The sequence below is a fragment of the Rhinoderma darwinii genome, chromosome 2 (genome assembly GCF_050947455.1).
Source record: "Rhinoderma darwinii isolate aRhiDar2 chromosome 2, aRhiDar2.hap1, whole genome shotgun sequence".
In the NCBI taxonomy this organism is placed as follows: Eukaryota; Metazoa; Chordata; class Amphibia; order Anura; family Rhinodermatidae; genus Rhinoderma; species Rhinoderma darwinii.
The window spans coordinates 262824304-262843351 of NC_134688.1; the positions used below are offsets into that span (position 1 = coordinate 262824304).

The 19048-nt window shown below is 43.1% G+C and overlaps 1 protein-coding gene and 1 long non-coding RNA gene across 2 annotated transcripts in view; one reads left to right on the forward strand and one right to left on the reverse strand.

The window, feature by feature from the left end:
• The window catches only part of LOC142742952 (RH-like protein), a 59851-nt gene extending 49098 nt beyond the window's left edge, over positions 1-10753 (reverse strand). The window contains exon 1 of the mRNA XM_075853228.1: positions 10615-10753. Within this exon, the coding sequence (XP_075709343.1) occupies positions 10615-10753 (139 nt within the window). The remainder of the gene's footprint in view (positions 1-10614) is intronic.
• Positions 1-19048, forward strand: part of LOC142742953 (uncharacterized) — a 112958-nt gene that overhangs the window by 51278 nt on the left and 42632 nt on the right. The window lies entirely within an intron of this gene.

A 19048-nucleotide genomic window follows, 5' to 3' on the forward strand; every position in this document is an offset into this window, starting at 1 on the left:
GAGAAAAGTGTCTGCTACACTTCTGACCAGTTTATCTCAGGAAAAACATGATCAAATGTTTAAATCCAACTTGTTTGTATACCGTTTCCCCTGATGAGAAACATCAGAGAACAACTAGTTTGTCTTCACAGATATAAGATAACTGTTGAGATCTGCTGACAAAAACCTCATATCTTTAAAGGTTACTTACAACATAATTTTAATTTCAACAGCATTGACCCTTAAGTTGTCAATAAAGCGGACCAGAAGACTGCACCACAATTTGATGCAGTTTTTCAGACAGAAATCCCTGCAGCACACAGGGCAGATACGCCCTGTGGGAATATAGCCTAAGGGTATGACCAGATGTGGCGTATTTCTTCCGGCCACTGTCCGCATCAATGCCGCACATAATTTGCGTTGCAGATTCTGTTGCGGCTTTGCCTAAAATGGGCATTAAATTGATGCGGACTAGCTGTTGCGTATTCAGGTGAAGAGTGCTTCCCTTCTCTCTATCAGTGCAGGATAGAGAGAAGGGACAGCCCTTTCCCATGTAAAAGTAAAAGAAATTCATACTTACACGGCCGTTGTCTTGGTGACGCGTCCCTCTTTCGACATCCAGCCCGACCTCCCTGGATGACGCGGCAGTCCATGTGACCGCTGCAGCCTGTGATTGGCTGCAGCCGTCACTTGGACTGAAACGTCATCCCGGGAGGGCAGACTGGAGGAAGAAGCAGGGAGTTCTCGGTAAGTAGGATCTTCTATTTTTTTTACACCTTGATCTATATTGTGATCGGAAGTCACTGTCCAGGGTGCTGAAACAGTTACTGCCGATCACTTAACTCTTTCAGCACCCTGGACAGTGACTATCTCCTGACGTCGCCTAGCAACGCTTCCGTAATTACGGGTGCACACACGCAGTCACCCGTAATTACGGGAGCCCCATTGACTTCTATGGGCCTGCCCGTGCCGTAATAACGGTCCGTGATTACGGCCGTTTTTACGTTAGTGTGCATGGGGCCTCAGTCTGGCTGTAGACCTAGAAATACATAGGTCAAGCCAGAATGAAGAACCAATACGCTACGCAACACACATAACATCTGCGTACTTCATTGCGGAATTTTGACTCTCCATTGAAGTCAATGGAGAAAATCTGTAATGAGTCCGCAACAAGTCCACTACACATCCGCAACAGCCAGTGTATGCTGCGGACACCAAATTCCACACCGCAGCCTCTGGTCCGCAGCGGAGTTTTCCCGCAACGTGTGCACGAACCTAACTAAAAAGCTGTGGAAAGCAATGGAGAAACTGGACAGTCCGCAGCGGAATTCCAGAGCAGATCCGCCATGTCTGGCCATGCCCTAATAGGGTGAAATCCACAGCAAGATAAAGACATAAGGGTATGTTCACACGCAAACTCAAAAACGTCTGAAAATATGGAGCTGTTTTCAAGGGAAAACAGCTCCTGATTTTCAGACTTTTTTAAGCCAATCGCATTTTTCGCTGCGTTTTTCGCTGCGTTTTTTATGGACGTTTTTGGAGCTGTTTTCAATAGTCTATGAAAAACGGCTCCAAAAATGTCCCAAGCAGTGACATGCACTTCTTTTTCGCTGCCGTTTTTTTACGCACCCGTTTTTCAAAACGGGCGCGTAAAAAAAACGGCCCGTAGGAACAGAACGCCGTTTTTCCCATTGAAATCAATGGGCAGATGTTTGGAGGTGTTCTGCTTCCAATTTTTTGGCCATTTTTCGGGCGTTTACGGCCAGAAAAACGGCCGAAAATAAGCCGTGTGAACATATCCTAACACACGCAGATTTTCCAGTGTGTTGTGCCCAAAAAAGTCTTCTACATTTGGACATAACCTTAACCCCTTCCCTCTTTGGCCACTTTTGACCTTCCTGACAGAGCCTCATTTTTCAAATCTGACATGTTTCACTTTATGTGGTAATAACTTCGATATGCTTTTACCTATCCAAGCGGTTCTGAGACTGTTTTCTCGTGACACATTGGAGTTTATGTTACTGGCAAAATTTGCTAGATACATTCAATATTTAATTGTGAAACACACCAAAATTTAGCAAAAAATTGCAAAAATTAGCATTTTTCTCAATTTAAATGTATCTGCTTGTAAGACAGGCAATTATACCACACAAAATAGTCGCTAATTAACATCCCCATATGTTTACTTTCGATTGACATAGTTTTTTGAACATCCTTTTATTTTTCTAGGACGTTACAAGGCTTAGAACTTTAGCAGCAATTTCTCACACTTTCAAGAAAATTTCAAAAGGCTATTTTTGCAGGGTCCAGTTTAGTTGTGGAGTGGCTTTTAGGGTCTTTTATATTAGAAACCCCTCAAAGTATTCAAAACAGCATTTAGAAAGTTTATTAACCCCTTAGATGTTTCACGGGAATTAAACCAAAGTAGAGGTGAAATGTACAAATTTCATTTTTTGTTGTTGCAGAAATTCATTTTTAATCAATTTTTTTGTAACACAAAGTTTTACCAGAGAAACGCAACCACTGACGTAGCTATAGGGGTCGTAGCAGTCGCAATTGCGACCGGGCCCCGAAAACAGGGGGCCCACAGCCCCCCATCAATAAAAAGTAACTATAGTAACTCGGGCCGCGGGCCCCTGTTACTATAGTAACAGACTGTACTTACCTTCCTGGTTCCGGATCGCAGCGGAGGTCCTGACGTCAAGCGCTGTGCGCAGCGCATGACGTCACAGCGCTATGCGCCGCGCACAACATCGAGAGGACAGAACTTCCGCCGCGGCTGAAGAGGAAGATAAGATTAGTAGCCCTGACTGGCGGGGTCCGACTCACGGGACCCACCAATCAGCTGTTTTGAAGGGGCCGCAGCACTCGTACGAGAGCTGCTTCCCCTTCATTCCGGTCAAACTATGAATCAGTGTTTCGGCGATTCACAGTGTGAGCGAGTAAGGGAAATGAAGGGGAAGCAGCTCTCGTACGAATGCTGCGGCCCCTTCAAAACAGCTGATTGGCGGGTCCCGGGAGACGGACCCCGACACATCAGCTATTGATGGCCTATCCTGAGGATAGGCCATCAATGTTTAGGGACTGCACAACCCCTTTAAGCCTACGATGTAGCAGGCTTAGAGAGCCCATGAGACAGGATCACAGATTGTGTGATCCTGTCTGCTGGGCCCTGTATCTAAGCCAATCACATGGTAGGCTTAGATACATGGCCCATGTGTGTTCCTGTCTGATGGGCCCTGTATATAAGCCTACCACACTGTAGGTTTAGATACAGGATAATCTTATACTGTATTAGATTACTGTCTGCTGGTCCCTGTATCTAAGCCTACGTTGTGGTAGGCTTAGATACAGGGTCCCACAGACAGTATCACACATGGGCCCTGTATCTAAGCCTAACACATGTGTTACTAATTGTTTTTTTTGTGTGTTTTCTTACAGGTTCGGTCGTTGGACTACGTCGGATTCCAGGACTACTTCGATGATGGCTTTTTTTTTATTATCAATAAAATGGTTAATGAGGGTTGTGTGGGTTTTTTTTATTTGAAAAAAATATTTTTTCTATGTCTTTGTGGTTTTTTTTAAACTATTTTACTACCGCCTTAGTAATGGCCGCCGGCTGATTGACAGCATGCATTGCTAAGGCGGGGCTTAGTGTTTGCCGGTGCAGAGGCTAACACTAACCCCCTTTATTACCCCGGTACCCACCGCCACCAAGGGTGCTGGTAAGAGCCGGGTACCATCCAGTACTTGACCATCTGTAGTGATGGTCGGCCACTAGGCTGGTATTATCAGGAGGGGAAAGGCCAAAAACAGTGGCCCTTCCCACCCTGGTGATGCTAGGCTGCTGCTGCTTTATTGTATCTGGCTGGTTAAAGAAAAATGGGGGGGACCCCACGTCATTTAAAAAAAATAAAAAAATTTGGAAGGAACGATGTCGGGCCCCCCCCCCCCCCCATTTTCATAACCAGCCAGATACAACACAGCAGCAGCAGGCAGCATTACCAGGGTGGTAGGTGCCACTGTTTTTGGCCTTCCCCAGCCTAATACTACCAGCCGGCGGCCGCCCCGGTGCCTGCCCGTCACTACAGATACCCGGCTCTTCCCAGAACCCCTGGTGGCGGTGAGTACCGGGGTAATAATGGGGGTTAGTGTTGGCCTTTGCACCGGCTAGTAATGGAGGTTGTCAATCAGCCAGCGGCCATTACTAAGGCGGTGATAATAAAGTTTAAAAAGATACAAGCACATAGAAAAAATATTTTATTTAAATAAAAAAACACACACAACCCTCATTAACCATTTTATTGAGAATAAAAAAAATGCCGTCATTGAAGTCCTTGTATCTGAAGTCCAACAACCGAACCTGTAAAAAAACACAAACACACAAAAATAATTAGTAACACATAAAGAAGCAAAATTATTATTCTTACCTTTCCTGGATCCAGCGCTGAAGCCGCAATGTCAGCGAGCTGAGTCCTGTATCTAATCCGATCATGTGTGATACTGTCTGCTGGGCCCTATATCTAATCCAATCATGTGTGATACTGTCTGCTGACCCACTGTATCTAATCCTATCATGTGTGATACTGTCTGCTGAGCCACCGTATCTAATCCTATCGTGTGATACTGTATGCTGGGCGCTATCTCTAATCCTATCATGTGTGATACTGTCTGCTGAGTCATTGTATCTAATCCTATCATGTGTGATACTGTCTGCTGGGCCACTGCATCTAATCCTATCATGTGTGATACTGTCTACTCAGCCACTGTATCTAATCCTATCATGTGTGATACTGTCTGCTCAGCCACTGTATCTAATCCTATCATGTGTGATACTGTCTGCTGAGCCAATGTATCTAATCCTATCCATAGTTTATAGGGTCGTAGTGCTATAGATATGCTATGCTGTCTCCTATACACACATTTTTTTTGGGCGGACACATATGTATTGGGGCTATTTCCCCTGACATTTTAAGCCCTTAGTGACGCCCCTGGCTGCTAGTGCTGCATTGTTGTGTCACTTAGGAGACCCAGCGAACCGTTGGCCATGAGAAGTTTGCGGGGGGGGCCCAATAAGAACTTTTGCATCGGGGCCCATGAGCCTTTAGCTACGCCCCTGAACACAACTCAATATTTATTGCCCAGGTCCTGCAGTTTTAGGAAATATCCCACATGTGGACCTAGTGTGCTACTGGACTGAAGCACTGGCCTCAGAAGCAAAGGAGTACCTAGGGGATTTTGGGCCTCCTTTTTATTAGAATATATTTTAGGCAGCATGTCGGGTCTGAAGAGCTCTTGCGGTGCCAAAACAGTGGAAATCTCCAAAAAGTGACCACATTTGGGAAACTACACCCCTTAAAGAAATTATATAGGGGTATAGTGAGCATTTTGACCCTACAGGTTTAATGCAGAAATTATTGGAAGTAGGCCGTGAAAATGGAAATCTGCATATGTAGATTTAGCAAATTTTTTCTCATTTCCACAAGGACTAAAGGAGAAAAAGCACTGCAATATTTGTAAAGCAATTTCTCCAGGGTAAAACAGTACCCCACATGTGGTAATAAACGGCTGTTTGGACACACGGCAGGGCTTAGAAGGGAAAGAGCGCCATTTGGCTTTTGGAGCTCAAATTTAGCAGGTATGGTTTGCGAAGGCCATGTTGCATTTGCAAAGCCCCTGAGGGGCCAAAACAGTGAAAACGCCAAAATGTGACTCAACTTAGGAAACTACACCCCTTGAGGAATTCATCTAGGGGTGTAAAGAGCATTTTGACCCCACAGGTGTTTCATAGAATTTATTAGAATTGGGCAGTGAAAATAAAAACAATCCTTTTTCTTCAACAAGACGTAGCTTTAGCTCAAAATTTTTCATTTTCTCAACAAATACAGGAAAAAAAGAACCCCAACATTTGTAAAGCAACTTCTCTGGAGTATGGAAATACCCCATATGTGGTCATAAACTGCTGTTTGGGCACACGGCAAGGATCAGAAGAGAAGGAGTGCCATTTGGCTTTTGGAGCACAGATTTTGCTGGATTGGTTTCTTGACACCATGTCGCTTTTACAAAGCCCCTAAGGTACCAGTACAGCGGAAACTACCTAAAAGGGACTCCATTTGGGATGCTACACCCCTTGAGGAATTAATCTAGGGGTGTAGTGAGCATTTTGACCCCATAGGTGTTTCATAGATTTTATTTGAATTGGGCAGTGAAAATAAAAAGTTAATTTTTTCCAATAAGATGTAGCTTTAGCGCAAAATGTTTCATTTTCTCAACAAATAAAGGAAAAAAGGAACCCCAAAATTTGTAAAGCTATTTTTCCCGAGTACGGCAATACCCCATATGTGGTCATAAACTAATTTTTGGGCACACGGCAGGGCTCAGAAGGGAAGGAGTGCCATTTGCTTTTGGAGTGCAGATTTTGCTGGATTGGTTTCTGTTCGCTATGTTGCATTTGCAAAACCCCTGTGGGACCAAAACAGTGTAAACCCCCAGGAGTGACCCCATTTTGGAAACTACACCCCTCAAGGTATTCACCTAGGGGTGTAGTGAGCATGTTAACCCCGCAGGTGTTTTGCAGAAATTAGTGTGCTCTTGATATTGCAGAGTGAAAATGTGATTTTTTTCCCATAGATATGCCAATATGTGTTGCCCAGCTTGTGCCACCATAACAAGACAGCTCTCTAATTATTATGCTGTGTTTCCCGGTTTTAGAATCACCCTACATGGGGCACTAATCTTTTGCCTGGACATTGGACAGGGCTCAGGAGAGAAAGAGTACCATGCGAAATTGAGGCCTAATTTGGCGACATATAAAGTATTGGTTCACAATTGCAGGGCTCTGATGTGAAGTAATAAAAGAAACCCCTGAGAAGTGACCCCATTTTAGAAATTACACCTCTCAAGGCATTTATTAAGGGCTATAGTGAGCATTTTCACCCCACAGGTCTTTTCCATAAATGAATGCACTGCGGATGGTGCAAAGTAAAAATGAAAATTTTTCCCCAGATATGCCAATTCAGTGGCAAATATGTCATGCCCAGCTTATGCCACTGGAGAAACACACCCCAAAAATAGTTAAAAGGGTTCTCCCAGTTATGGCAGTGCCATATATGTGGAAGTAAACTGCTGTGTGGGCACACTGTAGGGCTCAGATGGGTGGGAGTGAATTTGGCTTTTGAAGCGTAGATTTTGCTTGGTAATAGTTTTGTTTGAGTATTACTGGTATTTCAGTTTATAATGTGGGGCATATGTGAGCTGGGCAGAGTACATCAGGGGCATAATCAGGTGTTATAATAATGGGGTAAACAATAAAATAATCCATAGATGAGTGTAAGGGCATGACCACACATGGCGGAATTCCTCCGCAACTGTCCGCATCGATGCCGCACCTAATCCGGGTTGCGGATTACGGCTGCGGATCTGCACAAAATGTGCAGAAAATTGATGCGGACTAGCTGCTGCGGACTGCGGGAAAAGTGCTTCCCTTCTCCCTATCAGTGCAGGATAGAGAGAAGGGACAGCACTTTCCCTAGTGAAAGTAAAAGAAATTCATACTTACCGCCCGTTGTCTTTATGACGCGTCCCTCCTTCGGCATCCAGCCCGACCTCCCTGGATGACGCGCCAGTCCATGTGACCGCTGCAGCCTGTGCTTGGCCTGTGATTGGCTGCAGCCGTCACTTACACTGAAACGTCATCCTGGGAGGCCGGACTGGAGACAGAAACAGGGAGTTCTCGGTAAGTACATTTTTTTTTACAGATACATGTATATTGGGATCGGTAGTCACTGTCCCGGGTGCAGAAACAGTTACTGCCGATCGCTTAACTCTTTCAGCACCCTGGACAGTGACTATTTACTGACGTCTCCTAGCAACGCTCCCGTCATTACGGGAGCCCCATTGACTTCCTCAGTCTGGCTGTAGACCTAGAAATACATAGGTCCAGCCAGAATGAAGAAATGTCAAGTTAAAAAAGCAAGACGCATCCGCACCACACATGACATGTGCATGACAGCTGCGGACTTCATTGCGGAACTTTGAATCTCCATTGAAGTCAATGGAGAAATTCCGCCATGAGTCCGCCACTGCTCCGCAACAGACAGAGCATGCTGCGGACACCAAATTCCGCTCCGCAGCCTATGCTCCGCAGCGGAATTGTACGCATCGTGTCAACGAACACTGATAAATTAAAGTGAAAGTCAATGGAGAAACGGCTCCGCTGCGGATTAACGCTGCGGAGTGTCCGCAGCGGAATTTAAGTGAAATTCCGCCATGTGTGAACCCGCCCTTACGCTGTGAAGAATCCTTTCTGCACAGGCTGGTGTCGCACTGATAAATGGTGTCTTTACTTATCCCCCTTTTGGTCCACACTCCGCACCTTTGCAGTTTGGGGAATTTTGCTAGGAAGTGTTGTCCTGGTATAATATGGGCACCCTCGCTTCCAGCAGATATGTTTGGGCCCTCCCCTTCCTGATTCCATAATTTTAGGGTCCCGATAAATCGGCTCTTGAAACAGACGAAATGTTCTCCTCTGATCTGCACAATTTTTTTTTTTATTTCCTGACTCATTGGAGCCTTAACTCATTTTATTTTTTCATAGACGTAGTGGTATGAGGGCTGTTTTTTTGCGGGACGAGCTGTAGTTATTATTGGCACTATTTTGGGGTACATGCGACTTTTTGATCACTTTTTATCCTATTTTTTGGGATGCAAGGTGACTAAAAAACAGCAATTGTGGCATAGATTTTTTTCGTTTTTTTTTATACAGCGTTCATCATGCGTTATAAATTACATATTAACATTATTCTGCAGGACCAGTACGATTCCGGCGATACCTGATTTATAGAACTTTTTTATGTTTTACAACATTTTGCACAATAAAATTACTTTTGTAAAAGTAATGTATTTTTTCAGTTGCCATGTTATGAGAACCATAACATTAAATTTTTTTAGTCGACGGAGCTGTATGGGGGCTTTTTTTTTGAGAGACGAACTATAGTTTTTATAGGTACCATATTTGGATACATGCGACTTTTTGATCACTTTTTATTTCAATTTTTGTAGGGCAATGTGATCAAAAAACAGAAATTCTGGCATTGTATTTTACGTTTTTTTTTACGCTGTTCACTGCGTGGAATAAATCACATAAGATTTTTATCGTTTAGGCCATTATGGCTGCGGCGATACCAAATATGTATGGTTTATTTATTTTTTTCAATAATAAAGGACTTAATAAGGGAAAAAGGGCGATTGTGTTTTACTGACTGCAAGCCGGCTTTCAGGCCCCGCCTCCGGGCGGAGGCTGACATTTTTCGGTGCTAGGCACACTGGGAGGCCAGTATTAGGTCTCCGGTTGCCATTGCAGCCACCGACACCCCGGCGATTTCATTGCTGGGGTGTCGATGAGATGCAAACACCTTAAATGCAGTCATTTCTTTTGACGGCTGCATTTAAGGGGTTAATGCCGGGGATCGAAGCTAACTTCGGTCCCCGCCATTACAGCAGGATGTCAGCTGTAAGATACAGCTGACATCCGGGGATGATGGCACCAACTCAGCTTCTGAGCCGGTGCCATGCATTTATCGTAAGTATACAACATTTTGCGGGAAGCACTGGCTTTCCATGACCTATACTTACGACAAATGTCGGGAAGGGGTTAAAGAGAACCTTTCACCTGCCCATATATGGGCAGCTGAATGCAGCATGTAATAGGCAGGGCTGCACACACCTTGGGGCACTTTAAAAAAAAATCCTACCCACCTCCGTTATTTAGGTATCGGTGCCGTTATATTTGGTGCCCGATATTTAAATAACCCCCTGAACCGTCAATGGAGCGTATAATGGCAAGGGGGCATGTAACATCGCTGTGACACTGTGCAATCAGCTACGGACAGTGCCACAGCAATAGATGGAGAGAGGAGAGCGTGTGCGTGCACACGTGTAGCTCGGAGCTTTGCGCGCATGCGCGAGCACGCTCTCACTCACTCCTCAGCTCTCGGCAGACAAGGACAAGACTGTGTGATCTTAAATTAATAAATTTGGGCCATTCCTACTCCATCGTTTTTAAGAATTAAACTGGAGTATGGAACACCAGTCTTAATAAATTCCCCCCCTTATACTTGTGTTTAGATATGTATTGTAAATGCCGCACTCTTGTTCTTGTACTAAGCAAAAACATTTGAATACTAGTGTCCTGACACCACATTTGGTACAGAATCAATAAGTTACTGAGCATAAAATGTACTCTTAAATTTTGTATATGCTTTTATTTACTTATATATGCTTATATAAGTTTTATATATTACAAAACTGTTACAAATTTGGAACAAATTGAGTATTCAGTTAAATAGACCCTCTAACTAAATGTACACTATGTAATAACTGCCCAATCTCCAAGCATATTTATAGCAGGATATAATATTTGCGTTTTCTGCTTTATGGTCAAATTTAACAGAAAAACATTGAAATAACTTAACAAAATAATTCACTCTATATATATATGTATATATATATATATATATATATATATATATATATATATATATATATACTAAGGTCTAAATGATCTATCAAGTGACCAAATCTATTGATAGCTATGTAAAATAAAGTTTACACATTTAAACAGAAATAAATTCTTACCTGGATACCCATTTAGACTTTTCTCCAATTTGTATCCATAAGGGAAAAAGGCTTTAAAAACAAGTATAAAAACTGTCTGTAAAAGAAGAAGTACCCATGGCAGACGACCTCTCAAGCTAGTCGAGTACCTTGGTGCCATTTTTAAATGTTAAAAGAAAAAAAATATATATTTTTTTCCTAAGCAAGAACACACGAGAAGGCTGACGCTGATGGGTGTTAACCAAAGGTCTTATCTCTTGAAAACCGTGGAACTATCCGGGTGTCACACATTGTCAGCAACTGAGTTTTCAGAACATCTTTGAAAGCAAGAACAGTTGAAAAACTACCATGTTTAACTATTTATGGATCCTGCTAGTAGCTATGTTTTTTATTACAATTATTATTTTCTAAAAATTTCATCAAAAGGTTTAAAGAGAATTGGAAATTTCTTGGAATATGACTTAAAGGGCTTTTACCATCAGAGACATTTATGACATATCCACAGGATATCCCCCTAAACCCCTCTCAGCCGCTCTGTGTTGCGGCTGAACAAGGTGAATTCTGACCATGAAAAAGGTTATATGGTCGGCAGTAAGAAAACTGAACTGAGCTACGCTGTTTCCGTAAGTCCCATAGAACTGAATGGTAGTTACGGAAACAGTGTAGCTTGCATGCTATGCTGATTCTGTAACTGCCATTCACTAGCGTAGTTTGGTTTCGGAATTCCAGACCATATAACCAGGAAGTGGCCGGGAGGCAGCGAGCGAGAGCAGACAAAGATAGAACGGGGTTTAGGGGGCCCCGTTCTAGAGATAGGTGCTGGTCCTAGAGGTGGGTCTCGCATCTATCTGACATTTATGACATATCCTGTGGAAATGTCATAAATGTCTCTCATGGCGGGCGGTATCCGATGTAGCAGAAGACACTGGACGTGGCAGAAGACACTGGACGTGGCAGAAGACACTGGACGTGGCAGAAGACACTGGATGTGGCAAACGACACTGGACGTGGCAGAAGACACTGGACGTGGCAGAAGACACTGCATGTGGCAAACGACACTGGACGTGGCAAACAACAGCAGGTGCAGTAGACACGACTCCAACACTGGTAGGCACAGGAACAAGAACAATACGGAATACAGGAACGGGTAACAGGGCACGGGTAACAACACTAAGGGACCATTTGCGAGACAGACTGGGCTAAACTAAAAACGCTCAGGCAAGGATCAGAAGGCCTGGGGCCTTCTTATAGACCAGGAAATCATGGCAGTTGATGATGATGACGATTTCCTTTGTGTGCGCGCTGGCCCTTTAAAACCGGGCACAAGCGCACTCACCCTACGGGACACAGCAGAACGGAGCTGAAGTGAGCGCTGGCGTCTCCTAGGAAGGAGATGGGGACCAGCGCTCACGGATCCATGGCTGCGGGCGTCGGGAGGTGAGTAAACCCAACGGCCCGCGGCCATGGACGCTAAACCAATTACATGCTGCACTCAGCTGCACATGTATGGGCAGGTGAAATCTTTTCTTTAAAGGGAACATGTCACCAGATTTTAGGGCACTAAATCACCAGCAGATGTTGTTATACAGCTGGGTTTAGCATCCTAAACATGCCTCTCTCAAAACTGTCAGTTTTAGCATTTTGTCTAAAAAGAAGTTGTTATAATAATTTAAATGTCACGGCGGGGGGTGTGGACCCACTGGGCCGTACCACGTAGCGGGTTAGCAGCTGGCCAACAAGGTACAAAACAATGTCTATAGTTTCAGAACGGGTACCTGAGGCAATGTAGACAGTAGCGGAAGCAGGACTTGACTTTCACAGCAGGTGGCACCGTGGATGCAGTGTAAGGCACGACTTGACTTTCTCAGCAGGTAGATACGATAGCACGGGATACAGGGTACAGGCAGCAGGAACGGGTAACACTGGGAACTGGAAAACACTGGGAGACCATTTGCAAGACAAACTTAGGTATACAACAACGCTCAGACAAGGAACCAGTGGGAAGAGCCCCTTTTTATAGCCCAGCAGCCATTTGGGGTTATAATTGATGGATGACAGCTGGACGCTTACTGGCCCTACAGCTGGACGCTTACTGGCCCTTTAAGGCCGTGCACGCTCGGGCGCGCGCGCCCTGCGGGAATCAGTCCGAGGACCCGGAAGTGAGTGCCTGGAGGGAACTGACGCCGTGAAGAGAGATGTCCATGGCCGGGGCCGTCAAGGGGTAAGTCTGAACGACGACCCCCAGCCATAGACGTTACAGTAAATTACCATAGAAGATTTCTGAGATGAGTCCAGGTAAACCGGCCTCGGCTTCACCTGAGCACTGAGCATGTGAAGGATACAGTTGGAATCATCTTAGAACTGTTCTCTGGAAATTTACATGCGCACGTTGTATTATAACTTCTTTTTAGACAACATGCTAAAACAGTTTTGAGAGATGTTCATGTTCAGGACGCTATGCCCCAGCAGTATAACAACATGCCGGTGGTTTAATGTCCTAAAAGTTTGACTATAAGGCTACATTCACACAGGGTGGATACGCTGTGTAAAGGTGCACAGCGTATCCGCCCTGGAGGCTGCAGGGAATTGAGGCTAAAAAACCGCAACAAATTGAGGTGAAGTTTTTCGGCCAGAATGACCGCTGCAGGAAACAGCATATAAAATAAAAAGCTTTATACTTACGTAGCCATGGCAACACGTTCCTCTGCCGTCCTGCAGCCCTGCCTCCTGGGATGATGTTTCATCCCATGTGGCCGCTGCCGCCTGTGATTGGCTGCAGCAGTCACATGGGATGAGAGGTCATCCCAGTGGGCCGGCCTGGACAAAAAAGCACAGAATTATGGGTGATTATAAGATTTATTAGAGTTGCGATTTTTGCCACGGAATCACAGCTTTTCTGCCACAAGATTTGCAACATCTGCAGGCAGGAGCCGGGACCCGTTAAATGCCGCCGTCAATAGCGACCGCGGCATTTAACTTTGTTTACAGAGGGAGTGCGCTCCCTCTGTCACCCATCGGCGACCCGCGAATGAAATCGCGGGTCTCCGATGGGGTGTCATGGCAGCCGGGGGCTTGATAAAAGCCCCCGGGTCTGCCCTGGACATATTCCTGTTAGGACGCGCCGGAGGCACGTCCTAACAGATTGCCTGTCAGATTTACACTGACAGGCAATAATGCTCTGGTATACGAAGTATACCAGAGCATTATAGCAGCGATCGGAATATCGCACAGTAAAGTCCCCTAGTGGGACTAATAAAATCAGTCATCAAAGTGAAATAAATATTATTAATAAAAAGTACAGTAAAAAAAAACAAAAAAACATTTTTTTCCATAAAAAGTTGTTTTATTTAGTAAAAGTGTAAAAAAAAAAAAAAAGTACACATATGTGGTATCGCCGCGACCGTAATGACTCCATTAATAAAGTTAATAGGTAATTTAAACCGCAAAGTGAACACCGTAAAAAAAAATTCAAAAAACCATGGCGAAATTGCAATTTTTTTCCATTGCCCCCCAAAAAAGTCATAATAAAAATGAATCAATAAGTCCCATGCACCCCAAAACAGTACCATTCAAAACTACGTCTTGTCCCGCAGAAAACAAGCCCAAAAAATCACTACATTGATGGAAAAATAAAAAAATTACGGCTCTTGGAAAGCGACGATGCAAAAGCAAATAATTTTAGTTCAAAAGTGTTTTTATTGTGCAAAAGTCGTAAAACATAAAAAAACCTCTACATATGTGGTATCGCCGTAATCGTACTGACCCATAGAATAAAGGTAACATGTTATTTACGTCGCATAGTGAACGGCGTCAATTTAAAAACGCATAGAACAATGGCGGAATTTCAGTTTTTTTTTATAATCCCCCCCAAAAAGGTTAATAAAAGTTAATATAAAAATTATATGTACCCAAAAATGGTGCCATTAAAAAGCACAACTAATCCCGCAAAAAACAAGTCCTCATACAGCTATGTAGACGAAAAAATAAAAAAGCCATAGCTCTTTGAATACGACTATAGAAAAACGAATAAAATAGCTTGGTCATTAGGGCCTAAAATGGGCTGGTCACTAAGGGGTTAAACACTATTTTACAGTTTACACATAAGATTAGTGAAGCAGCTTAGGAAAACAATCTAAAAGAGACCAAAACAATAATTATAATAAGAACTGGTACACAAATGGGCTTTTGTACAAAGGTGTAATTTTGATGTGTATTACATGGCCACTACCATGCTTTTCAATATGGATAACCATGGTGTCCGTGTCCGTATCAGTTAGGCTGGATTCACACGAGCATGTTACGTCCGTAAAGGACGGAACGTACACTACCGTTCAAAAGTTTGGGGTCACCCAGACAATTTTGTGTTTTCCATGAAAACTCACACTTATATTTATCAAATGAGTTGCAAATTGACTAGAAAATATAGTCAAGACATTGACAAGGTTAGAAATAATGATTTTTATTTGAAATAATAATTTTCTCCTTCAAACTTTGCTTTCATCAAAGAATGCTCCATTTGCAGCAATTACACCTTTGGCATTCTAGCTGTTAATTTGCTGAGGTAATCGGGAGAAATTTCACCCCATGCTTTCAGAAGCCCCTCCCACAAGTTGGATTGGCTTGATGGGCACTTCTTGCGTACCATACGGTCAAGTTGCTCCCACAACAGCTCTATGGGGTTGAGATCTGGTGACTGCGCTGGCCACTCCATTACAGATAGAATACCAGCTGCCTGCTTCTTCCCTAAATAGTTCTTGCATAATTTGGAGGTGTGCTTTGGGTCATTGTCCTGTTGTAGGATGAAATTGGCTCCAATCAAGCGCTGTCCACAGGGTATGGCATGGCGTTGCAAAATGGAGTGATAGCCTTCCTTATTCAAAATCCCTTTTACCTTGTACAAATCTCCCTCTGGAATGCGCTACCCCAGACAATCCGATTAATTCCCAATATCCACAGTTTTAAACGTGCCCTGAAAACACATCTATTCAGACAGGCCTATAACATTCCCTAATCTGACTCCTTTCCATGGCCCTCCTTTTAGATTAGTCATCAGAATAAGATTCCCTCACACTCCTTCTCTTCATGTCCGTCATACACGGATACTGGCTGGTGACCGGATCATGCAGCTTTATGTTACCACCACATGTGTATAAAAATGGCCGGACCATTGTACAGAACAAACACTGTTACACTTTGTGTCTCCCTTATTTCCTCATAGATTGTAAGCTCTTGCGAGCAGGGTCCTCACTCCACAGGTTTGAATTGTAAATGAACTTTGTCACTATGTAATGTCTGATATTGTTTGTTTCATGTTCCCTCTAAATTGTAAATTGCTGCGTAATATGTTGGCGCTATATAAATAAAGATTATTATTATTATTATCTCCCACTTTACCAGCACCAAAGCAACCCCAGACCATCACATTACCTCCACCATGCTTGACAGATGGCGTCAGGCACGCTTCCAGCATCTTTTCAGTTGTTCTGCGTCTCACAAATGTTCTTCTGTGTGATCCAAACACCTCAAACTTCGATTCGTCTGTCCATAACACTTTTTTCCAATCTTCCTCTGTCCAATGTCTGTGTGCTTTTTACCCATATTAATCTTTTCCTTTTATTAGCCAGTCTCAGATATGGCTTTTTCTTTGCCACTCTGCCCTGAAGTCCAGCATCCCAGAGTCGCCTCTTCACTGTAGACGTTGACACTGGCGTTTTGCGGGTACTATTTAACCCCTTAAGGACGCAGCCTAGTTTTGGCCTTAAGGCTCAGAGCCCATTTTTCAAATCTGACATATTTCACTTTATGTGGTAATAACGTCGGAATGGTTAAACCTATCCAAGCGATTCTGAGATTGTTTTCTCGTGACACATTGGGCTTCATGTTCGTGGTAAAATTTGGTCGATATATTCAGTGTTTATTGGTGAAAAATTGCAAAATTTAGAGAAAATTTGGAAAAAATAGCATTTTTCCGAATTTAAATGCATCTGCTTGTAAAACAGACGGTTATACCACCCAAAAAAAGTTACTAGTTCACATTTCCCATATGTCTACTTTAGATTGGCATCGTTTTTTGAACATTCTTTTATTTTTCTTGGACGTTACAAGGCTTAGAACTTTAGCAGCAATTTCTCATATTTTTAAGAAAATTTCAAAATCCTTTTTTTTAAGGTACTTCTTCAGTTCTGAAGAGGCTTTGAGGGGCCTATGTATTAGAAACCCTGATAAAACACCCCATTTTAAAAACTAGACCCCTCAAAGTATTCAAAACAGCATTTAGAAAGTTTTTTAACCCTTCAGGCATTTCACAAGAATTAAAGCAAAGTGGAGGTGAAATTTGCAAATTTCATTTTTCTTGCTGAATTTCAATTTTATTCATTTTTTTTCTGTAACACAGAAGGTTTTACCAGAGAAACACTACTAAATATGTATTGTCCAGATTCTGCAGTTTTTAGAAATGTCCCACATGTGGCTCTACTGCGCTCATGGACTAAAACACAAGCCCTAGAAGCAAAGAAGCACCTAGTGCATTTTGAGTCCTCTTTTTTATTAGAATATATTTTAGGCAGCATGCCAGGTTTGAAGAGGTGTTGAGGTGCCAAAACAGTAGGAATCCCCCAATAGTGACCCCATTTTGGAAACTACACCCCTCAAGGAATTCATTTATGGTTGTTGTTACCATTTTGACCACACAGTTTTTTAACAGCACCTATTTGAATTGGGCTGTGAAATTAAAAAAATGTCTTTTTTTCCAATAAGATGTCATTTGTGATCAAAATTTATTATTTTCACAGGGAACAAAATACCCCATTTTGTTGCCCAATTTGTCCTTAGTGCGGCAATACCCCATTTGTGGTGATAAACTGCCGTTTGGGCCCATGGGAGGGCTCAGAATGAAAGGAGCGCTATGTGTTTGTTGGAGTCCAGATTTTGATGGATTGGTTTTCGGGTGCCATGTTGCATTTGCAGAGCCCCAGAGGTATCAAAGCAATGGAAACCCACAGAAGTGACCCCATTTTGGAAACTACACCCCTCAAGGAATTCAAATATGGTTGTTGTTACAATTTTGACCGCACACTTTTTTCACAGCACCTATTTGAATTGGGCTGTGAAATGAAAAAAAATTACATTTTTTCCAATAAGATGTCATTTTTTATCAAAATTTCTTATTTTCACAGGGAACAAAATACCCCATTTCGTTGCCCAATTTCTCCTGAGTACAGCAATACCCCATTTGTGGTGATAAACTGCAGTTTGGGCCCATGGGAGGCCTCAGAAGTGAAGTAGCGCTGTGTGTTCTTTGGAGTGCAGATTTTGCTGGTTTGGTTTTTGGGTGCCATCTCGCATTTGCAGAGCCCCAGAGGTATCAAAGCAATGGAAACCCACCAGAACTGACCCCATTTTGGAAACTACACCCCTCAAGGAATTCATTTATGGGTGTTGTGACCATTTAGAACCCATAGTTTCTTCACAGAACTTATTTGAATTGGGCTGGGAATTAAAAAAAATATTTTTTCCAATAATATGTCGTTTTAGCTCAAAAATTCTTATTTTCACAAGAAATAAAATACTACATTTTGTTGCCCAATTTGTCCTGAGTGCGGCAATACCCCATTTGTGATGATAAACTGCTGTTTGGGCCCATGGGAGGGCTCAGAAGGAAAGGAGCGCTATGTGTTTGTTGGAGTACAGATGTTGCTGGTTTGGTTTTCGGGTGCCATGTCGCATTTGCAGAGCCCCAGAGGTATCAAAGCAATGGAAACCCACCAGAAGTGACCCCATTTTGGAAACTACACCCCTCAAGGAATTCATTTATGGGTGTTGTGACCATTTTGACCCCATAGTTTTTTCACAGAACCTATTTGAATTGGGCTTGGAATTAAAACAAAATTAATTTTTTCCAATAATATGTAGTTTTGGCTGAAAATTTCTTATTTTCACAAGAAATAAAATACCCCATTCTGTTGCGCAATTTGTTCTGAGTGCTGCAATACCCCATTTGTGGTGATAAACTGCCGTTTGGGCCCATGGGAGGGCTCAGAACGAAAGGACCACCATTTGGCCTACTGGGGATTTTCTCGTGCAAAGTCATGTGTGCAGAAGCCCCAGTACAGTTGAAACTCGCAAGAAGTGACCCCGTTTTAAAAACTACACCCTTAAGGCATTCATCTAGAGGTGTAGTGAGCATTTTGACCGGAGAGATACACCCCATAAACTGTAATGTGGGTTCTCCCGGGTATGGCAATACCCTCAATGTGGCTGTTATCAGCTGCTTGGGCACACAGCAGGGCTCAGAAGGGAAAGATAAGGGGGGATAAGCTGTGCGGAGTGCATCAGGGTAAGTAGAATTGGGGTAAATTATAAAACAAGGGATGTATGATAAATTTTAAAACACTCTTTTATACAGAGCTCTGGTTTTTCTGGACACGCGTTACATTGATATATTGTGTCCTCCCTT